We start from the raw sequence: 24,369 nt of genomic DNA on the forward strand, positions 1-24,369 counted from the left end.
GTCCAGAGATGAAAACAGTTTTCTTTTAGCTGGGAAAAAAGACACTATCACCAAAAATAAACAGAAAGTACAAAGAAGAGTTCTAACAAAGCCCCTCTCCGAGCTTCACACGCAGTATCAGACTGAGGTCGAACAACATCTGTCCATGTCTTACAGACAATTTGTTCGAAGGCGGCCATTTTACATCACAGAGCCCAAGTCCAGGGACCGAGATACCTGTGCATGTTCAGAACACGAAAACATCCGTCTGTTGGTGAACAAACTTGCCAAGAGAGGGCTGCTGAAGACAACAAGCATCTCAGAGTTAGTGGGAATCATTGTATGTGACCCCAAAAATAAGGAATGTATGGATCGCGTTTGTCCTAAGTGCTGCTTTGACGAAGTTGAATTTCCTGAAACAGACAGTATTACGGTCTCTTGGGAACAATGGGAGCGGGTAACTTCAACAAATGGAGAGAAAACCTTTGCAAATGTTGTAAAGCGCAAATATACAGGGCCAATACAGGAATTGAAAGAGCTGTTCCAAAAAAGCTAGAAGCTTTAGCCATACATCAGTTCAATTGGATCCACCAAACCGAGCAGTTTCGATACATAAAACAAAATCTCACTGACTCTGAAGCGGTTCTTCACATTGATTTCTCAGAGAACTATGCATGCAAGATGAGCACAGAGATACAGGCTTATCATTTCGGAGGCAGTCGAAAGCAAGCCACAATCCACACTGCTATCCTCTACACTGTCCATGGCACAAAATCATATGCAACACTGTCAGACAGCCTCCGTCATGATGAGCGGGCAGTGTGGGCACACTTGGAGCCCATACTGGAGGAGCTACGGGCAACCTACCCAAAGATTACAGCTCTGCATATTATTAGATGGACCGGTTACACAGTACAGGAACAAAGCAAACTTTTACATGCTTAGTACTGTGCCTTTCCTGTCTGGATTTAAGTATGTTTCATGGAACTATTCTGAACGATCCCATGGAAAGGGTGCCCCGGATGGTATTGGTGGTGCCGTAAAGAGGGAGGCCGATCAATACGTCCTACGAGGAGGTGAGCTGCAGACTCCACAGGACTTGTACGAGATGCTGGCCAAAAAGTCAGGATCAAGCATTCATCATCACTGGATAAGCGAAGAGGCAATACAAAAATATGATGAGCTGATTCCAAGCAAGATGATGGCTGTGAAGGGCACCTTAAAGATCCACCAGGTTTTGTCTTCACAAGCTGCACAGATAAGCCATAGGGAGGTGTCGTGCTTCTGCAAGCATGCAGAAATGAAGACCTGCTTATGCTACCAGCCAGTAAAAGTTGACCTGAGGGACACCACGTGCCACACTGAGGATGAGTCAAGAAATTCTGAGCCACCAAAGGAACAAGATAGTCTTCAGGACTTATGTGGCAAATTTGTGATTGTAACATATGATGAGCTTCCATACGTTGGCCAGGTCCTTGAGGTTGTGGGAGAGGAGGTCAAGGTCAATGCCATGCGGCAGACAGGAAATAAGAACTTATTCATGTGGCCACAAACTCCAGATGCCATTTTCTACTTAAAGAAGGATGTCCAGTCAGTGATCTCAGAACCTGAGCCAGCAACCTCTCGCTGTTCTAAGTTAAGCAGCAATGACTGGGAAAAGTTCAAAAGTTCCTGGGGTTAAAGAAATGCCTATACCCCAATCCCAATGGTCCCATCAGAATAAGTAGGATTAGTAAAATGAGCAATTTGATGTTTTAAAAATGTGTTGTGTTTGTTGTTCCTGGATTTCCAGGGTAGTTCTTTCCAACAATGCTTGTTGTTCTTTGAATCTTTCATGAAATGTTTACACAATGCCAATCTCTTAAGCGGTTTGTGTTTGTTTAAAAATGAAAATGGTATGTTGTGGAAATGAAAATGAAATGTTTGCCTTCACTGAAAAATCAGTTAGATTTGAATAAAAATCAGTTTTTCATTTTTGCATGCAATTTATTGCTTCCTAATCTATTGATTTTTGACAATATATGGTTGCCCCATCATTTGGTGCGACCACACATCATTTGGTGCGACCAGAAATGGCAATAACTGTATTAAAATAAAAATGCAATATGTAATTTCTGAGGCTACAATATTCATCTCTGATCGAGTATGCTGAAGGGAATTATATTGTTTAGACATCTTTTTCAGTTTTGTGCAATTTACAGGAAAAATGTATATGTTAACTACATGTAGGTAGGTCACTGTGATGTTATAGAACAAAAACAAATATCAACAACTATAGAATTTCAGAAGAAATCCAAATAATTAGTTTCTACAGACTTCACATTACTGAGAACTTGTAAAATGAATGTAAACAGGTTAAGGTTATATGTTCATTTTGTAAATAATTCACGGTCGCACCACATGACATTTTTAAAGGTCATGGCCAATTCATGAACATGAAAAAACACTAAAATCAGTTTAGATAATTGTTTTATATGAATTCATTCATACACAACATTGTTATTGTTTGAACAAATGCAATAAAAAATAATATTTATTGTATTTTAAAATTGGCCTGTTGAAAATCCTTATACGTCATTGACCCATTACACAATCACAGTGGTCGGACCAAAGAGGCATCAACCATAACAAAACTTCAACAAAGGGAAGGCCAAACAAATATACCTGTTAATAAAGTGCAGTAGACTGGATTTAAATATAAAGACCTACATACTACAGGTGATGCCATTTACCTAAAGAACCAGCATGAGACAAAAGTAGCATGTCTGGGTGGGTTTTCAGTCATTCAGCTTTTAATATACTGTATATATATACTGTTAATAAATCAGCATGTTAGATATCATAACATTTATTCTTTGACCTCAAGTGTAAGACCACTGTGTAAATTTAAATGTATTCATGTGGCTGACACTTCTGTCCAAAGCAACGTACAAATGAGGCCCAATCCAACAAACAGTTCATAAAGGACAAGACATCAAGAATAAGTTTCACAAAGCTCAGTTTGAAAGTCAGCATGGCCTCTAGTCTACCGGTATAACACTCACACTCTATGTTGATGAACACGGTGACTGATATAATGTCAAGTCATAACCCAAGAAAAATGTATTATTTGTCTACAACACAAAACCAAGCGTCAATTAACACAGTAAAAACTCTGACTGGATACAATACAGAAGTGGTTCCTAAGGTTATGAATAGAAAAGGTAATTGATTCAGAGCATATCATGGAGCAAATACAATCACTGCAGACATGTCCATAGGACAGACAGTACTATGCAAAATAGTAAACTGCAATTAAAATCAAAAACTATTTGTTTCTCTCTACATTTGATTTGGTCTTTATTACACAATCAGAGTGGGACCAGATAGCCGTCAACCATAACAACACTCAAACAAAAGAAAGGCCAAACAAATATACCTGTTAATAAAGTGCAGTAGACTGGATTTAAATATAAAGATCTACATACTACAGGTGATGCCATTTACCTAAAGAACCAGCATGAGACAAAAGTAGCATGTCTGTGTGCGTTTTCAGTCATTCAGCTTTTAATATACTGTATATATACTGTTAATAAATCAGCCTGCTAGACATCATTGTAACATTTATTCTTTGACCTTAAGTGTAAGACCACTGTGTAAATTTAAATGTATTCATGTGGCTGACACTTCTGTCCAAAGAAACATACAAATGAGGCCCAATCCAACCAACAGTAGGCTACATCAAGGACAAGCCATCAAGAATGAGTGTCACAAAGCTCAGTTTAAAATTCTCTCTGAGACAAGTAACAAGATTAGGCGAATTAAGTAAAACATGCATAAGAAGTTAGATGTTTTTGTTAGTTTTTTGTGTGTTTTAAAGGAGGGAGAGACAGAGAAATATGTGACTGCCAGAAACCTTTAGCAAATAAGTCACATACTAACAATGGCATATGATAACATGAAACGCCCACAGACGTTTTTTCCTCTGCAACAATGATCATCTGATTGTGTGAAAGATATGCTTCAGTATCGAAAGACACTGGGAAATGTAACTGGCACAAATATAATCTATCAAAGTCCAACACTGATACTCAATCATATTGCCCCCTTTCTGCTCCGTCTAATCAATGGTATAGAAGGTTAATTTAAGTTATATATCATCAGTAATGATTTGATTCAAGAACCATATGCACTTATATAAATATTAGTAAAAAATGTTATCACTATTTTTTTGACCTATGGTTTTCACAGCACAAGAACAATCTTAAAAAAATGAATGTCAGAGCTTCAAATGAGAAATAGAGTTAGGCTAAGTCTAAGACAAATTCACTGCCAGACTAATAAACTGTAGGTGTCAAGAATGTTTTTATATATAACAATATTGAAACTAACAAGCGTCATGTAACATCTAAAATTAAACCTAAACAAGAGTTTAACTATTACGCCCAATTTTACATCTTCACAGTATGAAAATTAAAGTGGCCATGGTTGAAATTAAATCGATTTTGGAAATGAATCAAAGAACCGCAAAAACTGGTTTAGACCGAAATGAACAGACAGACGAAAAGATACGAACGCACAAAATACAATTATGCACCACAACTCGTTATTATCAGCAAAGTAGAAAACAATACTCTTGAGTTTGAAAATACCAGCTATAAGACGACTTAAATTAAAGTTTGAAAGGAAATTGTGTTTGATTTTTTTTTTAAATTGACAAAATTGATACTTTGTGTATTCATACCTCTAAACACTCTTCCAATTCCCCAAACGCGTCAGCAAAGTCTGATGGACTTTTCCTCAGAGTCTGGTCAGCAGGCAGTGTGTTGTCATTGTAAGACGTCACAAACTTAAAGTCACTGGTTCTAGAACCTGTTGTCAGGTAGGCGTCATAATTGTAAGCGCTGCGTAAAGTCCCTGTGCCGTCAACATCTGCGTAATTAGGAGGGAGATAAGCGCTGGGGATGGCAACTGCTCCATCAAACAACAGTCTGGGCTTTCTCCTGCGACAAAACCTCACACCCAGGATGATGATAATGAAGGTCAGAAAAAAGGTGGACACAGACACCAGCGCGATGATCAGGTAAGAGGTCAGTTTGGAGTTCTTCTCATCATAAGAAATATCCTTCAGTTCCGGCACCTCAGCCAAGTTATCAGAAATAAGTAAATACATGGAACAGGTGGCAGAGAGAGAGGGTTGTCCGTTATCTTTCACTGCTACAATAAGGTTCTGTTTCATGCTGTCCGACTCAGAAATGTCCCGCTGTGTCCTGATCTCGCCGCTGTGGAGACCAATAGTGAAAAGTCCCGGATCAGTGGATTTGACTATATGATAGGACAGCCAGGCGTTCTGTCCGGAGTCCGCGTCCACCGCTATCACTTTGGACACCAGAGAGCCTCCGTGTGCAGCTTTGGGGACCAGCTCGGTCATGAAGGAGTTGCCCTCCGGGGCGGGGTACAGTATCTGAGGAGAGTTGTCATTCACATCCGATATGAAGACACTGACGGTCACGTTGCTGCTGAGCGGAGGAGAACCGTTGTCTCTGGCCATCACGTGGACTTTAAAACTCCTGAACTGTTCATAATCAAACGACCTCACAGCGTGGATCACCCCCGTGTCTCCGTTAACAGATAGATAGAGGACACCGGGGCACCGTTCACCTCACCGGGTAACAGAGAATAAATCACTGTACCGTTTTGTCTCCAGTCGGGGTCTCGAGCAGTAACGGAACATAAAGTGGAGCCAGGTTTGTTATTTTCAGTCACATGTGCGCTGTAGGACTGTTCCTCAAACACAGGTGGGTTGTCGTTGATGTCTGCTACAGATAACTGAACAGTTTTAGAGGAGGACAGAGGTGGAGAGCCCTCGTCAGTGGCAGTGATTGTAATGTTGTAATCAGACACTAGTTCACGGTCCAGTTGTCCTGTGGTCACCAGAGAATAATAGTTTTTAATAGAAGGAACCAACTTAAAAGGGACGTTTTGCTGAATGGAGCAGCGGACCTGTCTGTTATTCTCAGAATCTCTATCCTGCACGTTAATGATGCCCACCTCTGTACCAGGTAGGGTATCTTCAGGTATGGAGTTAGTCAGAGATTTCAAATTGACTACAGGGGCGTTGTCATTCACATCAGTGATAGAAATTATTGCTTTAGCATAAGATGACAGCCCTAACCCATCTTTTGTTTTAACGCGTATTTCAAATGATGTCGTAGTTTCATAGTCAACAGCACCAATTACTCGTATCTCTCCCACTTTACGGTCAATACTAAATATCTTCTTCACATCATCAGTAACATGTCCAAATTCATACGTCACATCTCCATTGACTCCCTCGTCTGCATCAGTAGCACTCACTGTGACCACTACAGTATCTACAGGAGAGTTTTCAGGCAGACTGGCTTTATAAACGGCCTGACTAAACACTGGGGCGTTATCATTAGCATCCAGTACAGTGACGTGTATGACTACAGTACCTGATCTCTGAGGAGAGCCACCATCTAGAGCTGTAAGGAGCAAATTGATCTCTTGTTGTTTTTCACGATCAAGCTCTTTTCAAGAACAAGCTCTATTATGTTTCCATCAACGGCCAAAATGAAATTATCATTCTTTTTGAGGCTGTACTGCTGAACTGAATTTTGTCCTACATCCGCATCGTGCGCCTCCTCTATCACAAAACGAGCTCCCCTGACTGCCGACTCTCGAATTTCAATATTTATCAATTCTTCCTTAAATTGTGGCGAGTTATCATTAATATCTTGAATGTGAAGACTGATCCGATGTAGCTCGAGAGGATTCTCCAGCACCAGCTCATGTTTTAGGATGCACGAAGCCTTTTCTCCACAAAGCCCCTCTCGGTCAATCCTGTCGGCAACAATCAACTCTCCGTTGTTCAGGTTTATGTCACAGTAACGTTTGTCTGTCCCATCGGTGTCAATACGGGCTCTTCTGTTAGAGAGCGTGCCCGTCTCCAGCCCGAGATCCTTGGCCATATTTCCAATAATTGATCCTCGCTTCATCTCCTCTGGAAAAGAATAGCTCATGTCTCCATAGAACCACCATCCAACGCGTAAGAAGTAGACTGATTTCCTTTAATATTTCGCGGTCAAGCTCTTTGTTAAGGACAAGTTCTACAGAATTAGTTCCAACGCCCAGAATAAAATTGTCATTGCTGTGGAGGTTGTACGTCTGAACTGAATATTTGCCTATATCCGCATCATGTGCTTCTTCTATTGGAAAACGGGCACCTTTTGACGCGGATTCACTTATATCTATATGGATAAATTCTTTATTAAATCGCGGAGAGTTATCATTTATGTCCTGGATATGCAGACTAATTCGATGCAATTCTAATGGATTTTCTAACATGAGTTCTTGTTTTAAAACGCAGGATGCTTTGTCTCCACAAAGGCCCTCTCGGTCAATCCTCCCGGCAGCTGTCAGATCCCCGTTTCTGAGGTTTAAATCACAATAACGTTTGTCACTCCCATCGGTATCAATGCGGGCCTTTCGAGCGGATAGCCTGCTTGCTTCAAGGCCTAAGTCTTTGACAATATTTCCGATCACAGATCCGCGTCTCATCTCCTCAGGAAAAGAATAGCTTACATCTCCATTGGCAAAATCAAAAAAAATGAGCAGTAAAGCAACGGCACAGCTTTGTAATGCGAGCCCTGTGATAGGCATCATGTCGCCGATGTGAAACAGTAAACGTTCCCTTGCCAGTGTACAGACACAAAGGCAACAAATGAAGGATTTAAACCAAAAACAACACAATACGAAGACCGAGTATCTGCCTGTCTGGATGATCAAACGCAGCACATTGAGTCACATTGTGCGTCGATATCAGTGGGTGGATGTCGACACATAATCTAGTACAGCTGGTGCATAGCGACATCGTGAGTCTCCTCTAGAAATTGCATACGTCCACTAGCAGCAAGTCTGTACAAAGCGTAGAATTATGAAAAAAGCATATATGAATAGCATATTTAAACGCGGGGAATTATATATTGAAATTCCTTGACACATGTTGCGAGTATGAAACGCAAAGGGCAGGTCTAAAACAGCATTGTTCTCCACGGCACGTCAAGCACAGCTTTTTAGATGTTCAAAAACAGACTCATTTGTTCTGATCATTTATATTCTTGTATTGAAATAAAGTAGTCTACCTATGAAGTTCAACGTGTAGTGAACAGATCATTGTTCTTAAGTATTTCTTGACGCTATCCACGACAACTGCTTTGGAAACAAATTATAGTATGTTTGTAAAAAGTGAGCAAAACGGCACCCTTTGACAAATCCTATAAAATCCCTAATAAATGACCGACTACATTGTTTAAATATTGTATTTAAGCGAATAAACCATCTTTAAACTGACATTTTAATACCGTGCTAAAAACGAGGGAAAATAAATACGTTATTGACCGCACAAAAAGAACAGTTTCATTTAATTGCAGGATTCTAATCACTTTGCTCAAAAACAATAGGCCTACTTTCTTGCACAGGCTACTCGGTATTTACAAAATTCAACAAGTCGGGCAAACAGCTAGACTTTACTACAAAATGCAACTTGTATGGGATTTTTTTTGTTTTTTTTTAAATCATTAAAAAAGAAAATGAATTAGCATATAGATAAATAGGAAATATGCAGTCTATTATCTGGGACTGCAAATATGACGATGCCATCAAATATATACAAAGAAACGAATGTAGATGTGTTACACAGCAACACTGCTCAAATCCAAAAAGCATGTAGTTGTAAGGTAGAGGAAGAAAGAAGATGTACAATATAAATGACATGACAACCCAGACACCTAAAATTATAGTCCATAATATGAATTACAAGCTATGGGTTATTTCCTATGGAAAGAAAGACTCAACTTGATCAGTCTTACCCACAACAACAACAACCATTGACCAAATTAGAGACCAAAAGCAAGAAAACTGTCAAGCACTTAAACGTTTTCAATCGTTAAAAAGGCATATTTGACTGGTTTGTGATTCATGTGAACATGGTGGCAATACATAAAGATTTTAGTGATAATTGACGAAATGAGAAATTAATAAATGCTTCAAGATTCAAAAACCTCAACAAACAATGTATTTGTATCCAAGTACCCAAAAGAAAGCACAAAAGGCAAATAAGGACACCGTACCAACTACTGTAAAATGCAACAAAATTCAATATTTTCATAAAATCAGATCTGAAATAACTACGATGCAAAAAATCCATTATTTGTGATATATATATATATATATATATATATATATATATATATATATATATATATATATAGAGAGAGAGAGAGAGAGAGAGAGAGACACACAACCAGTCACAAACCTGAAGGAGTGGCCCATTTTTAAGATAACATATTTACTCAAATGTTGATGCTCTTACCTCAGGAGAATCATCACAATCTCCAAAGACAACAGCAAAGTCTGATGGACTTTTCCTCAGAGTCTGGTCAGCAGGCAGTGTGTTATCATTGTAAGAGGTCACAAACTTAAAGTCACTGGTTCTAGAACCTGTTGTCAGGTAGGCGTCATAATTGTAAGCGCTGCGTAAAGTTCCTGTGCCGTCAACATCTGCGTAATTAGGAGGGAGATAAGCGCTGGGGATGGCAACTGCTCCATCAAACAACAGTCTGGGCTTTCTCCTGCGACAAAACCTCACACCCAGGATGATGATAATGAAGGTCAGAAAAAAGGTGGACACAGACACCAGCGCGATGATCAGATAAGAGGTCAGTTTGGAGTTCTTCTCATCATAAGAAATATCCTTCAGTTCCGGCACCTCAGCCAAGTTATCAGAAATAAGTAAATACATGGAACAGGTGGCAGAGAGAGAGGGCTGTCCGTTATCTTTCACTGCTACAATAAGGTTCTGTTTCATGCTGTCAGACTCAGAAATGTCCCGCTGTGTCCTGATCTCTCCGCTGTGGAGACCAATAGTGAAAAGTCCCGGATCAGTGGATTTGACTATGTGATAGGACAGCCAGGCGTTCTGTCCGGAGTCCGCGTCCACCGCTATCACTTTGGACACCAGAGAGCCTCCGTGTGCAGCTTTGGGGACCAGCTCGGTCATGAAGGAGTTGCCCTCCGGGGCGGGGTACAGTATCTGAGGAGAGTTGTCATTCACATCCGATATAAAGACACTGACGGTCACGTTGCTGCTGAGCGGAGGAGAACCGTTGTCTCTGGCCATCACGTGGACTTTAAAACTCCTGAACTGTTCATAATCAAACGACCTCACAGCGTGGATCACCCCCGTGTCTCCGTTAACAGATAGGTAGGAGGACACCGGGGCACCGTTCACCTCACCGGGTAACAGAGAATAAATCACTGTACCGTTTTGTCTCCAGTCGGGGTCTCGAGCAGTAACGGAACATAAAGTGGAACCAGGTTTGTTATTTTCAGTCACATATGCGCTGTAGGACTGTTCCTCAAACACAGGTGGGTTGTCGTTGATGTCTGCTACAGATAACTGAACAGTTTTAGAGGAGGACAGAGGTGGAGAGCCCTCGTCAGTGGCAGTGATTGTAATGTTGTAATCAGACACTAGTTCACGGTCCAGTTGTCCTGTGGTCACCAGAGAATAATAGTTTTTTATAGAAGGAACCAACTTAAAAGGGACGTTATGTTGAATGGAGCAGCGGACCTGTCTGTTATTCTCAGAGTCTCTATCCTGCACGTTAATGATGCCCACCTCTGTACCAGGTGACACGTTCTCGGGTATGGGGTTAGTCAGCGATTTCAGATATATAACTGGAGCATTATCATTCATATCAGTAACATCTATTAAAACTTTTGCGTAAGAGGTAAGTCCTAAACCATCTTTAGCTTGCACTCTTATTTCAAAAGAACTACTTTCTTCAAAGTCAATCACTCCAGTTACTCTAATATCTCCAGTTTTAGGATCAATAGAAAAAACATTTGCATCGTCATCAGATACGTGACCAAACTGATATGTCACATCTCCATTCACTCCTTCATCTGCGTCAGTAGCACTAACATTAATCACTTTGGTATCTGGAGGAGAGTTCTCAGGCAGACTGGCTTTATAAACGGCCTGGCTAAACACTGGGGCGTTATCATTAGCATCCAGTACAGTGACGTGTATGACTACAGTACCTGATCTCTGAGGAGAGCCACCATCTAAAGCTGTGAGAAGCAAATTAATCTCGTTTTGCTTTTCTCGATCCAGTTTATTATCCAGTACGAGTTCAACCTTGTTGCTGTCAACAGCGAGAATAAAGTTGTCGTTCTTTTGTAGGCTGTACCTTTGAACAGCATTTTGACCTATATCTGCGTCATGGGCCTCCTCGATAGAGAAGCGGTTACCCTTTTCAGCTAACTCGCTTATTTCCATTTCAATCAGATTTTCTCTGAATTTTGGCGAGTTGTCGTTTACATCTTGAATATGAAGACTTAGTCGATGAAGCTCCAGAGGATTTTCTAACACTAGATCTACTTTCACAACACACGAGGGTTTCTTGCCACAAAGGCTTTCTCTGTCCATTCTCTCCGATGTGACCAACTCTCCAGTACTCAGATTAATATCACAGTACCGTTTACGAGTCCCCTCAAAATCAACACGGGCCTTTCGGGAAGATAAGGTCCTCAGATCCAGACCGAGATCTTTGGCTAGATTTCCAATAACAGAGTCGCGTTTCATCTCTTCTGGAATAGAATAACTCAGGTCTCCATGAACGAGGTGCAGCGTTACAATAAAGGAAGCAAAGCAGAAGATCAGACCAAGCGATGAAAATCCTTTGTCTGCCATCCTGACACAAAAAGGCGTCCTCAGCTTGTACAACTTCTACTATCCAGTGCGGGAAAATAAAAGCCGTCCAAAAACACCAAATAATCCAACACTTCACAGTAATACACACGATGCAGTATGTTTGAAACTATGCAACCGTTTCTCTGGAAAATCTTCAGCTCACATCTATGAAGTAGTGGGTGGAGTAGTGAATGCATGTTATCTGCCAGTCAACAGCGACACCATGAGTCACTTTTTATCTTCACACTAGTATGTTATAAAATCTTCCTCACTGCGTCTCAAACCACAATAAGATAACATTCACTCACTTTCAGATGAAATGCGCATGTGTGGTAAATCTATCATTTGCTTAAAAGACACAAGCGATCATTGTAAATGTCTCAGGTTTGAAGATGTAGGTGTTGTTTCCCCTAAAGCTCAGCTCATCGAGATTTGGTTTTAAATATGTTACCTTTGCTTGACCTTTCTAAAGGTTTTTATGGTAGTAGGCTATAGAGAAATACTACAGGTTGATCCTCCGAAAGAAAGGGCCAGCTAAACGTGCAGTACAACACTGTAACAAATTGTAAAATAAAGCTGTTGTTGTTGTTCGCTCCATATTGAGACTATGAGCTGGAGAAATCACGTACATTACACAAATTCAGTGTGTTCATTACATATGTATTCAATTATTATTGTTATTATTATTATTATTATTATTATTAGTAGTAGTAGTAGTAGTAGTAGTAGTAGTAGTAGTAGTATTACTTTATTAAAATTCAAACAGCATGGCTAAGGGAAAAAAGAAATATCCGGCTGAGGCTGTGCGCAAGAGCTTGAGGAGTGTTTTCAGCACCACGGACAGATCCCTTAAGATTTGGCAGGGCTGATTGCACAAATATATTAAACGCTGTTTTCGCTTGGCCAGTGTTTTTAAACTGTACTAATGTGGGTTTGTAATAGTATAAAAAAGTGAACAACGAATTATTCTTACACCTAGCTAACCCGTTAGCCAACTTCCCCTCGGCTGAGTCAGAAATAAATCTATAATTTCCATAACCTGCTGACAAGTGACAGTGACACATACTAAAAAAATATTTTAAAGCGAACAATGTGAAAGACTCAGGACAGCCTGCGCAAAAGGCTTGATTTCCAAAATTATTATTCTGTGACAACTTCACTGATAACTACATTTTGCTGGTATAATATTCTTGTAACTATCCATTTTTTTTCACAAGGCCACGGTTTTCTGCTTGCAAATATCAGGTTGAAGTAACTTCCTGGTGGCGAATGATTGTTTTATTCTAAATAGCGAATTAGTCCCACTTAACATAATCCACGAACAGCAACTTTATAAAACCAACAACATTGATTACATTTACAACTATTTCATCAATTAATCAGATTCAAAGTTTAGCTTTCTGAGAGTGTGGTAAAGGACGGAGAAACACTTCCCACAGACACGATGTGCCATGGTTTTGAAGGACAACAGCCACAAATATGTAATCTTTTTCTGACGTAATTTACTAATCAAACGGAGAAATAACTTCCAAGATGCAAAAGTAATATGCTTCAACAACCACAAAATCATTTTTGGAGGTATAAACATAATGGCAGACAGACGTTAAAAACTTAATAGACCAGTCTAAAATGCATTGTGAGCAGTGAAGCACTATGAACGGTTCCTACCTCTACAGACGGCTCTAAATCTTCGAACGGGTCAGCAAAGTCTGATGGACTTTTCCTCAGAGTCTGGTCAGCAGGCAGTGTGTTGTCGTTGTAAGACGTCACGAACTTAAAGTCACTGGTTCTAGAACCTGTTGTCAGGTAGGCGTCATAATTGTAAGCGCTGCGTAAAGTTCCTGTGCCGTCAACATCTGCGTAATTAGGAGGGAGATAAGCGCTGGGGATGGCAACTGCTCCATCAAACAACAGTCTGGGCTTTCTCCTGCGACAAAACCTCACACCCAGGATGATGATAATGAAGGTCAGAAAAAAGGTGGACACAGACACCAGCGCGATGATCAGATAAGAGGTCAGTTTGGAGTTCTTTTCATCATAAGAAATATCCTTCAGTTCCGGCACCTCAGCCAAGTTATCAGAAATAAGTAAATACATGGAACAGGTGGCAGAGAGAGAGGGCTGTCCGTTATCTTTCACTGCCACAATAAGGTTCTGTTTCATGCTGTCAGACTCAGAAATGTCCCGCTGTGTCCTGATCTCTCCGCTGTGGAGACCAATAGTGAAAAGTCCCGGATCAGTGGATTTGACTATATGATAGGACAGCCAGGCGTTCTGTCCGGAGTCCGCGTCCACCGCTATCACTTTGGACACCAGAGAGCCTCCGTGTGCAGCTTTGGGGACCAGCTCGGTCATGAAGGAGTTGCCCTCCGGGGCGGGGTACAGTATCTGAGGAGAGTTGTCATTCACATCCGATATGAAGACACTGACGGTCACGTTGCTGCTGAGCGGAGGAGAACCGTTGTCTCTGGCCACCACGTGGACTTTAAAACTCCTGAACTGTTCATAATCAAACGACCTCACAGCGTGGATCACCCCCGTGTCTCCGTTAACAGATAGATAGGAGGACACCGGGGCACCGTTCACCTCACCGGGTAACAGAGAATAAATCACTGTACCGTTTTGTCTCCAGTCGGGGTCTCGAGCAGTAACGGAACATAAAGTGGAGCCAGGTTTGTTATTTTCAGTCACATATGCGCTGTAGGACTGTTCCTCAAACACAGGTGGGTTGTCGTTGATGTCTGCTACAGATAACTGAACAGTTTTAGAGGAGGACAGAGGTGGAGAGCCCTCGTCAGTGGCAGTGATTGTAATGTTGTAATCAGACACTAGTTCACGGTCCAGTTGTCCTGTGGTCACCAGAGAATAGTAGTTTTTTATAGAAGGGACCAACTTAAAAGGGACGTTTTGTTGAATGGAGCAGCGGACCTGTCTGTTATTCTCAGAGTCTCTATCCTGCACGTTAATGATGCCCACCTCTTTACCAGGTAACAAGTTCTCAGGTATGGGATTTGCTAATGAATTAATATGTATCACTGGGGAATTATCATTCACGTCAGTTATATCTATCACTACTTTTGTTTCTGAAGAAAGGCCATAGCCATCTTTTCCCTCAATTAACATTTCGAATTTTGTTTCATCTTCGTAGTCAACATTTCTTGCTACTGTAATTTCTCCAGTATATTCATTTAATGAAAATAATTGTTTTGCAATATCACTTATTCCACTGAATTCATATGTTACTTTACCATTCACGCCTTCATCTGCATCAGTAGCACTCACTGTCACTACTACAGTATCTACAGGAGAGTTTTCAGGAAGAGTAGCGTCATAAACTGCCTGGCTGAAAACTGGGGCGTTATCATTAGCATCCAGTACAGTGATTTTTATGACTGCGGTACCCGATCTCTGTGGGTTACCACCATCGACGGCTGTCAGCAATAAGGTCACCTCTTGCTCTTCTTCACGATCTAATTCTCTATCTAAAATCATCTCACTGTATTTTGTACCAACAGAGTTAGTTAGTACATTTAAAGCAAAATAATTGTTTTTTTGTAAAATATAGTTTTGCACAGCGTTTTGTCCTATGTCTACATCGCGTGCCGCATTTACTCTATAGCGTGACCCTTTAGGTGCTGATTCACTGATTTCCAGTTTAAAGGCATCCTTAACGAAAACTGGTGGATTGTCATTTACATCCTGAATTTGCAAAGATATCCGGTGCGATTCGAGTGGATCCTCAAGAACCAATTCACATTTCAAAATACATGAAATCTTCGCTCCACAAAGCTCCTCTCGGTCAATCCGATCAGCGACGACCAGTTCTCCGGTATCAACATTAATCTCGCAATAACGTTTACGGTTTCCTTCGAAGACAATTCGAGCCTTCCGGGGTGGAAGTCCGTTTACTTGAAGCCCAAAATCTTTGGCTATATTTCCAATCACTGATCCGCGTTTCATTTCCTCCGGAAAAGAATAGTTTATGTCGCCATAAATCAGCTGTAATCCCAAAAGCAAAAAAACGGAGACGCAGAAAAGGTTCACTTGCAATCCGTTAAATGCCATCCTTCAGCAATCAAAATGAATCAACAATAATAAAGACGTGATCAGTATTCTTTAAAGAACACAGCACAACTCACATATGTGAATGATCCCAGGCAAATGGCAAACAATGAGCAGGAAAAGTGTGGGTCGAGACGCTTGACGATTTCATATGCAGACTATTTTACTTTTTGATTGGTAGACAGCGACACTCACAGCATGTCCGAAAGATTACAAAACGTAGTCACCCTGCATGTTATTACACAACACATGCAACTCAATTAATCTGAACAGACCTCACGTCCCGATAAATGAATTAATATTAAAAGATAGACAGACGGATAACATCAAGTGCCAGATTAGGAGTATTTAATGTGCACTGACAATTTTAAAAAGGGAATAAAACGGAAGTACCACAAAAACATCCACAATGATGTTTTGCAATGCAATACAAAGGCATTTTTACTGCACATGTTATATAGATTAACATATGCAGTATTAGTTCAGTGTACTATTTGAAAAGTTTTTGTCTCGACCCATATGTTGTTTAAAGGCTATACGTTGGGATGGTGTTTTATTGGACTACATATTCGTAACCGTCTCAACAAATCTGTTCATCTCATTAAAATATATAAATTAACAAAAACAATTAGACATACCTGAAAATTGAATGCAACTGAATACAAAACAACCACAAAGTGCCTAAAACTTACTATAGAGTTGAAGAAACACCTATCAACAAGAACATTAATTGTAACAGAAGTAGAATTTGAGACAGTTGGATTCGATTGCTTTTGTAAAAGCGCTCTATTTTTAGAGTCAGTGTTTTCAATTGTAGAATGTTGTCCTGAATCCAACAAAAAAAACTGTGCTGTGGATAACTGCATACCTGTAATAACTGAGCAAAACTCACAAACGTAAAAAAAAATATACAAAAGCGAAGCTTTAAGAGTAGTTTATACAACAAATGTTTGTTTCATGCAGTGTGATTTCAAATGAGCTGAATTTAGGGGGTATTTTTTGTATTAAAACTGAGGACTTAATTTGAGCAGAGACCGAAATTGTATTCACAAAATGTGTGATTTATTGGTGTGTGAGTGTATGACATTATTGGCAAAGTAGGCAGGCTTTAATAATCTTTTACTTGATTAATGTTTCTTAACAATTTATGAGATAAGATATTTTGTTTTAAACAAAAAACATGCCGGAAATAAATAATATTGGTCAGTGATTCAGCACACCGGATCATGTTCTTTAGAAAAGTCCATATATTAATACTAAGTTTATGTGGAGCCTACCTCCAGTGAATCATGTGATGCTCCAAACGCATCCGCAAAGTCTGATGGACTTTTCCTCAGAGTCTGGTCAGCAGGCAGTGTGTTGTCATTGTAAGACGTCACGAACTTAAAGTCACTGGTTCTAGAACCTGTTGTCAGGTAGGCGTCGTAATTGTAAGCGCTGCGTAAAGTTCCTGTGCCGTCAACATCTGCGTAATTAGGAGGGAGATAAGCGCTGGGGATGGCAACTGCTCCATCAAACAACAGTCTGGGCTTTCTCCTGCGACAAAACCTCACACCCAGGATGATGATAATGAAGGTCAGAAAAAAGGTGGACACAGACACCAGCGCGATGATCAGATAAGAGGTCAGTTTGGAGTTCTTCTCATCATAAGAAATATCCTTCAGTTCCGGCACTTCAGCCAAGTTATCAGAAATAAGTAAATACATGGAACAGGTGGCGGAGAGAGAAGGCTGTCCGTTATCTTTCACTGCTACAATAAGGTTCTGTTTCATGCTGTCAGACTCAGAAATGTCCCGTTGTGTCCTGATCTCTCCGCTGTGGAGACCAATAGTGAAAAGTCCCGGATCAGTGGATTTGACTATATGATAGGACAGCCAGGCGTTCTGTCCGGAGTCCGCGTCCACCGCTATCACTTTGGACACCAGAGAGCCTCCGTGTGCACCTTTGGGGACCAGCTCGGTCATGAAGGAGTTGCCCTCCGGGGCGGGGTACAGTATCTGAGGAGAGTTGTCATTCACATCCGATATGAAGACACTGACGGTCACGTTGCTGCTGAGCGGAGGAGAACCGTTGTCTCTGGCCATCACGTGGACTTTAAAACTCCTGAACTGTTCATAATCAAACGACCTCACAGCGTGGATCACCCCCGTGTCTCCGTTAACAGATAGATAGGAGGACACCGGGGCACCGTTCACCTCACCGGGTAACAGAGAATAAATCACTGTACCGTTTTGTCTCCAGTCGGGGTCTCGAGCAGTAACGGAACATAAAGTGGAGCCAGGTTTGTTATTTTCAGTCACATATGCGCTGTAGGACTGTTCCTCAAACACAGGTGGGTTGTCGTTGATGTCTGCTACAGATAACTGAACAGTTTTAGAGGAGGACAGAGGTGGAGAGCCCTCGTCAGTGGCAATGATTGTAATGTTGTAATCAGACACTAGTTCACGGTCCAGTTGTCCTGTGGTCACCAGAGAATAATAGTTTTTAATAGAAGGAACCAACTTAAAAGGGACGCCTTGCTGAATGGAGCAGCGGACCTGTCCGTTATTCTCAGAGTCTCTGTCCTGCACGTTAATGATGCCCACCTCTGTACCAGGTAGGGTATCTTCTGGCATGGGATTTGTCAGTGACTTAATGAACGTAACAGGCGCATTGTCATTGACATCTGTGATATCAATTATTAATGTAGAAGATGACACTAATCCAAGACCATCTTTGGCTGTAATTTGCATTTCATAGGCGGACAACTCCTCATAATCTATTGATCCACTTACTTTCACTTCACCAGTTGCCTGATCAAGAGAAAACAAGTTATTACTTTCATCTGAAATGTGATCAAATTCATATGTCACCTCTCCATTGATTCCCTCGTCTGCATCAGTAGCACTCACTGTGACCACTACAGATTCTAAAGGAGAGTTTTCGGCAAGACTGGTTTTATAAACTGCCTGGCTGAACACTGGAGCGTTATCATTAGCATCCAGTACAATAACGTGAATAACTGCAGTACCTGATCTCTGAGGGGAGCCTCCGTCTGTTGCCACAAGCACAACCATTAGCTCCTGCTGTTGTTCTCTATCCAGCTCCTTCTCTAAAACTAACTCACTGTATTTTCCTCCTCCGCTTTTTGCAATAACATTCAACCTGAAGTTTTCATTTTCCTCGATACTATAGCCCTGGATGGCGTTTTGTCCGACATCTGCATCGTGGGCCTCGTCTAGACGGAAGCGACTTCCTTTAAACGCCGATTCCCTAATTTCAAATTTTATTGTATTCTTTTTAAACTGTGGCGAATTATCGTTGATATCTTGAACATGAACACTAATGCGATGCAGCTCTAAAGGGTTCTCTAAAACAAGCTCCTGTTTTAAAACGCAAGATGCCTTTTTGCCACAAAGACCCTCTCTGTCAATCCTGTCGGCAACGATAATATCTCCAGTACTGAGATTAATGTCACAATACCGTTTGCTGTTTCCGTCTGCATCAATACGAGCCTTTCGGGCAGTCAGTTTGCCCACTTCAAGTCCAATATCTTTCGCTATATTTCCAACAATTGAACCGCGTTTCATCTCCTCTGGAAAAGAATAGGACACATCTCCGGTGACGGTTTGCAGCGCTAGGATAAATACTCCCAAAGAGGTGACCAGGCCGAGCACGGAAAATGCTTCGTGCCCCATTTTCCTGCAAGACCAGTGGCAAATCCACAACAACTAAAGTTGTAAAATAAAAACAGCCAACCGAATCCTCTTCAGAAAACAGGTGCAGTCCGATTATAGATGGTACAATTTTGCTGCTTTCACCAACAGACAATCTATCCTGATTTAGAAATGTACAGGCGTGTCGGGTAACACAGTACTATTAAGTAAAGCTGGTGGACAGCGACACTGTGAGCAAATCCTCTGCATTACAAGATATTTGAATATTTGAGTACTATCAAGAGAAAGATAAAAACAGCAAAGTCCAGCTTGCAGCCAGATCCAAACATAAATAAATGACCAATAACAACGTAGAGGGGAGTTTTCTGTTGTAAATGCCAGCATGTGTTTACCTCCGTACGATGATTTAATTGCACAGCAGTGATGAGACTGGGGATCTGGAAGGTTTGGGCTGGTTTCAGCACCATGGATAGATACCACGGTATAATGTAACGCGCAGTATGGAACATGGCCCATATTTATCACGAGTCTCAGAGACGTACCAAACTGCAAAATTAAAACGGTGGTGTTATTTCTGAGCGTGATATACGTGATAAAAGCACTAGTATTCCATCTTTTCTTTAAGAGAAATTGTGTTCAACATTCGGCTATGACCAATAGGGAGCCGAGGAATATAATGGATCTTTGAAAATCTATACTGGTTTTGTTTGCAAATCCTTATTCATTTATGACTGCTTCTTGATCTATTTCCCCACCACTGTATAGGTAATGGAAGAATGCAGTTTTCACGCGAACTACTGGTCTCCAAGAATAGTTATCGGCGCTGACTGCACATCGTTTTGATAAATTCTGCGTACCAGTTACAATACCACAACGACAGGCTTCAATGTGAAACTATTCTAATGGACCGATTCACATTAAAGGGTAAAGTTGGGCTAAGAAATGTAGGAAGCACTGTAACGTTCATATATAATATTGAAAAGTCAGGTAAGCATGTCAATGATTACAGACGTATAACTGTAAATGTTTGGATGTAATTGTGGGATTCAATTCTTCGGATAATGCAAAAACAATGTTCAACCCAAGAAGCATTTTTACAGAAAAACAAATGTTTTGTGTGTTGTTTTTTGGAAGTATAAACAATTAAGTTTTGAAAGTATTAAAAATGCAAGTTAGGCTCACCCCACCCCATTAAGTAACTACTAACTAAAGAATACTTAGTGGTGTTCAAGTATTGTAATGAAAGCTGATTTAACATTGTTTGGGTGTAAAAACTCCACACAGAAGGAGGGATTTGACATCGCCTCATAACATGCACATGAGCCTACCTCTAGAGGCTCCAAAGAATCTTCAAACGCGTCAGCAAAGTCTGATGGACTTTTCCTCAGAGTCTGGTCAGCAGGCAGTGTGTTGTCATTGTAAGACGTCACGAACTTAAAGTCACTGGTTCTAGAACCTGTTGTCAGGTAGGCATCATAATTGTAAGCGCTGCGTAAAGTTCCTGTGCCGTCAACATCTGCGTAATTAGGAGGGAGATAAGCGCTGGGGATGGCAACTGCTCCATCAAACAACAGTCTGGGCTTTCTCCTGCGACAAAACCTCACACCCAGGATGATGATAATGAAGGTCAGAAAAAAGGTGGACACAGACACCAGCGCGATGATCAGATAAGAGGTCAGTTTGGAGTTCTTCTCATCATAAGAAATATCCTTCAGTTCTGGCACCTCAGCCAAGTTATCAGAAATAAGTAAATACATGGAACAGGTGGCAGAGAGAGAGGGCTGTCCGTTATCTTTCACTGCCACAATAAGGTTCTGTTTCATGCTGTCAGACTCAGAAATGTCCCGCTGTGTCCTGATCTCTCCGCTGTAGAGACCAATAGTGAAAAGTCCCGGATCAGTTGATTTGACTATATGATAGGACAGCCAGGCGTTCTGTCCGGAGTCCTCGTCCACCGCTATCACTTTGGACACCAGAGAGCCTCCGTGTGCAGCTTTGGGGACCAGCTCGGTCATGAAGGAGTTGCCCTCCGGGGCGGGGTACAGTATCTGAGGAGAGTTGTCATTCACATCCGATATGAAGACACTGACGGTCACGTTGCTGCTGAGCGGAGGAGAACCGTTGTCTCTGGCCATCACGTGGACTTTAAAACTCCTGAACTGTTCATAATCAAACGACCTCACAGCGTGGATCACCCCCGTGTCTCCGTTAACAGATAGATAGGAGGACACCGGGGCACCGTTCACCTCACCGGGTAACAGAGAATAAATCACTGTACCGTTTTGTCTCCAGTCGGGGTCTCGAGCAGTAACGGAACATAAAGTGGAGCCAGGTTTGTTATTTTCAGTCACATATGCGCTGTAGGACTGTTCCTCAAACACAGGTGGGTTGTCGTTGATGTCTGCTACAGATAACTGAACAGTTTTAGAGGAGGACAGAGGTGGAGAGCCCTCGTCAGTGGCAGTGATTGTAATGTTGTAATCAGACACTAGTTCACGGTCCAGTTGTCCTGTGGTCATCAGAGAATAATAGTTTTTAATAGAAGGAACCAACTTAAAAGGGACGCCTTGCTGAATGGAGCAGCGGACCTGTCCGTTATTCTCAGAGTCTCTATCCTGCACGTTAATGATGCCCACCTCTGTACCAGGTGACACGTTCTCTGCTATTGGGTTCATCAGGGATTTCATATAGACAACTGGAGCGTTGTCATTTACATCAGAAATTTCAATCAATACTTTGGAATCCGATGAAAGTCCATAACCATCTTTGGCATCGATGCGCATTTCATATTTAGAATTACTCTCGAAATCAACCTGTCCTATTACTTTTATTTCTCCGGTTTTACTGTTCAGTGAGAAAACCTTTTTAGCCCTATCTGATATGCGGCTAAATTCATATGTCACATCCCCGTTAACTCCCTCGTCTGCATCAGTAGCACTTACACTGACGACTACAGTATCAAGAGCAGAGTTTTCAGGTAGACTGCCTTTGTAAAAGGCTTGCTCAAACACTGGGGCGTTATCATTAGCGTCCAAAACAGTAACATGGATGTTAGCAGTTCCTGATCTTTGTGGATTGCCACCATCGACGGCAATCATCAAGAAATTTAAATCGTGTTCTTTTTCACGGTCTAGCTCTTTGTCTAAAACTAACTCGACGTTCTTAGACCCATCTGCATCGTCTCGAACAGATAAAACGAAGTGTTCATTCTTTTGTAAACTGTATTGTTTAACCGTATTTTGTCCAATGTCAGCGTCATGTGCTTCGTTAACACGATATCGAGCTCCTTTTACGGCAGATTCGCTTATTTCCAGTTTAATTGTATCCTTTGGAAAAACGGGTGAATTGTCGTTTACATCCTGGATGAGCAGTGAAATACGGTGCAGCTCCAACGGGCTCTCAAGGACTAATTCAAATTTAAGCATACATGAAACCTTCTCCCCACACAGCTCCTCTCTGTCAATCCTTTCCCTGATGATAACGTTTCCCGTTTTTAGATCAACATCGCTGTAGTGCGCATGGCTTTCCTCAGTATCGATACGGGCTTTACGAATGAACAGTTTTCCTACTTCCAGCCCGAGGTCCTTAGCAATATTTCCAACAATGGATCCGGGTCTCATCTCCTCCGGAACAGAATAGCTGAGGTCTGCAGTGGTGATGTGGACAAAGACGGCAAAGCCGCACACAAAGCTCAACAACGATTGTCCTTTGAGGTCCATTGTTTCTCCCGGAAGAAGATATGGACACGCAAATTCCCCTTGTTGCTGATAAAATTCAAAAGTAATGGTGAAATTAAGACCGCCGCTCATACAACAATGTCAGCTCTGGTTATAATGCTTGAATTACTCCTTTTGCAGTGGGTGGAGATATGAACCTCCTCATATCTGCAAGTGAGCAGCGACGCCGTGAGTTTATTTGGAATATTACAAAAAACAACTACTAACCCAGCATAAGATACCACAGTTGCTGCCATGATCGACACTGCAATATCATTTTTCAGTGTTCAGACGCAAAGTGAAATTGTTTACTGGGATGTTTAGGGTTTGGTGTATAGGCGCATAAAGACAAAACACTATTCAGCACCATGGACAGCGTCTGAACGGCGAGAAGTCGACCCAAAGCGTTCCCTAATTTGACATTTCTATTCTTAAAGTATAAATAATAGGGTAATAGGGACTGATCGTTGAACATAAAACAGAATTATGGTGTGACATTTCAAGTGGTGGGTAGAAATACAACGTTAATAAACTGGCAATGGCAAAAACGTGTTTCAATTTGAAATATCGAGGCCTGCAAAATATTTATATCTTATTTTCGCATTTATTCAATATATAGGAGGCGGTTTTATTTTATCTGTGCATCAGTCGGTTAACAATACATACATGTAACTTAGAATTTCAATAGGCATGTGTAATAGTTAGGTAATGTCTTAGGGTAACAGAACGCGAAGTATGCTTCATAGTTATTGAACAAGCATTTTGTTTTTCCATCAATTAAGAATATGTAAGACATGATCAAAACTTAAAATCAATATCACATTTACAACAGTTGTTTGAAATGTAATAAAAAGTGTCGCTTAAGCACGTACATTATCTCACAAAAGTAAGTACACCCCTCACATTTTAGTAAATATTTTATTATATCTTTTAATGGGACAACACTGAAGAAATTACACTTTGCTACAATGTAAAGTATTAAGTGTACAGCTTGTATAACAGTGTAAATGTGCTGTCCCCTCAAAATAACTCAACACACAGCCATTAATGGCAACAAAAGTGAGTACACCCCTATGTTAAATTCCCATAGAGGCAGGCGGATTTTTATTTTTAATGGCCAGTTATTTCATGGATCCAGGATACTATGCATTCTGATAAAGTTCCCTTGGTCTTTGGAATTAAAGTAGCCCCAGATCAT

At 41.0% G+C, this 24,369-nt stretch overlaps 2 protein-coding genes and 1 pseudogene across 12 annotated transcripts in view; all 3 read right to left on the reverse strand.

Moving 5' to 3' along the window:
* Positions 1–23,276, reverse strand: part of LOC116052436 (protocadherin gamma-C5-like) — a 246,238-nt gene extending 222,962 nt beyond the window's left edge. For 2 of the 11 annotated variants that reach the window (XM_031303153.2, XM_031303152.2), the window contains exon 1: positions 20,784–23,276. In XM_031303153.2, the coding sequence (XP_031159013.2) occupies positions 20,784–23,264 (2,481 nt within the window). In that variant the 5' untranslated portion in view covers positions 23,265–23,276. Of the gene's footprint in view, positions 1–13,405; positions 15,864–17,076; positions 19,659–20,783 lie in introns of those variants that run through there. The other 9 variants (XM_036002722.1, XM_036002759.1, XM_036002765.1 and 6 more) reach the window with 9 other exon arrangements.
* Positions 4,673–7,007, reverse strand: LOC118495421 (annotated as a pseudogene).
* On the reverse strand, positions 9,329–11,892 carry LOC116052645 (protocadherin gamma-A11-like). Its single transcript, XM_031303461.2, has one exon. It carries the CDS (start codon positions 11,735–11,737, stop codon positions 9,329–9,331), a length of 2,409 nt encoding a protein of 802 aa, XP_031159321.1. The 5' UTR covers positions 11,738–11,892.
* Positions 23,277–24,369: the final 1,093 nt, after the last annotated feature.

This window comes from Sander lucioperca, chromosome 1 (assembly GCF_008315115.2).
Source record: "Sander lucioperca isolate FBNREF2018 chromosome 1, SLUC_FBN_1.2, whole genome shotgun sequence".
Taxonomy (NCBI): domain Eukaryota; kingdom Metazoa; phylum Chordata; class Actinopteri; order Perciformes; family Percidae; genus Sander; species Sander lucioperca.

Excerpts from the sequence above, each read along its gene's own strand:
- LOC116052645 (XM_031303461.2), bottom strand. The coding sequence starts at position 11,737 with ATGGCAGACAAAGGATTTTCATCGCTTGGTCTGATCTTCTGCTTTGCT.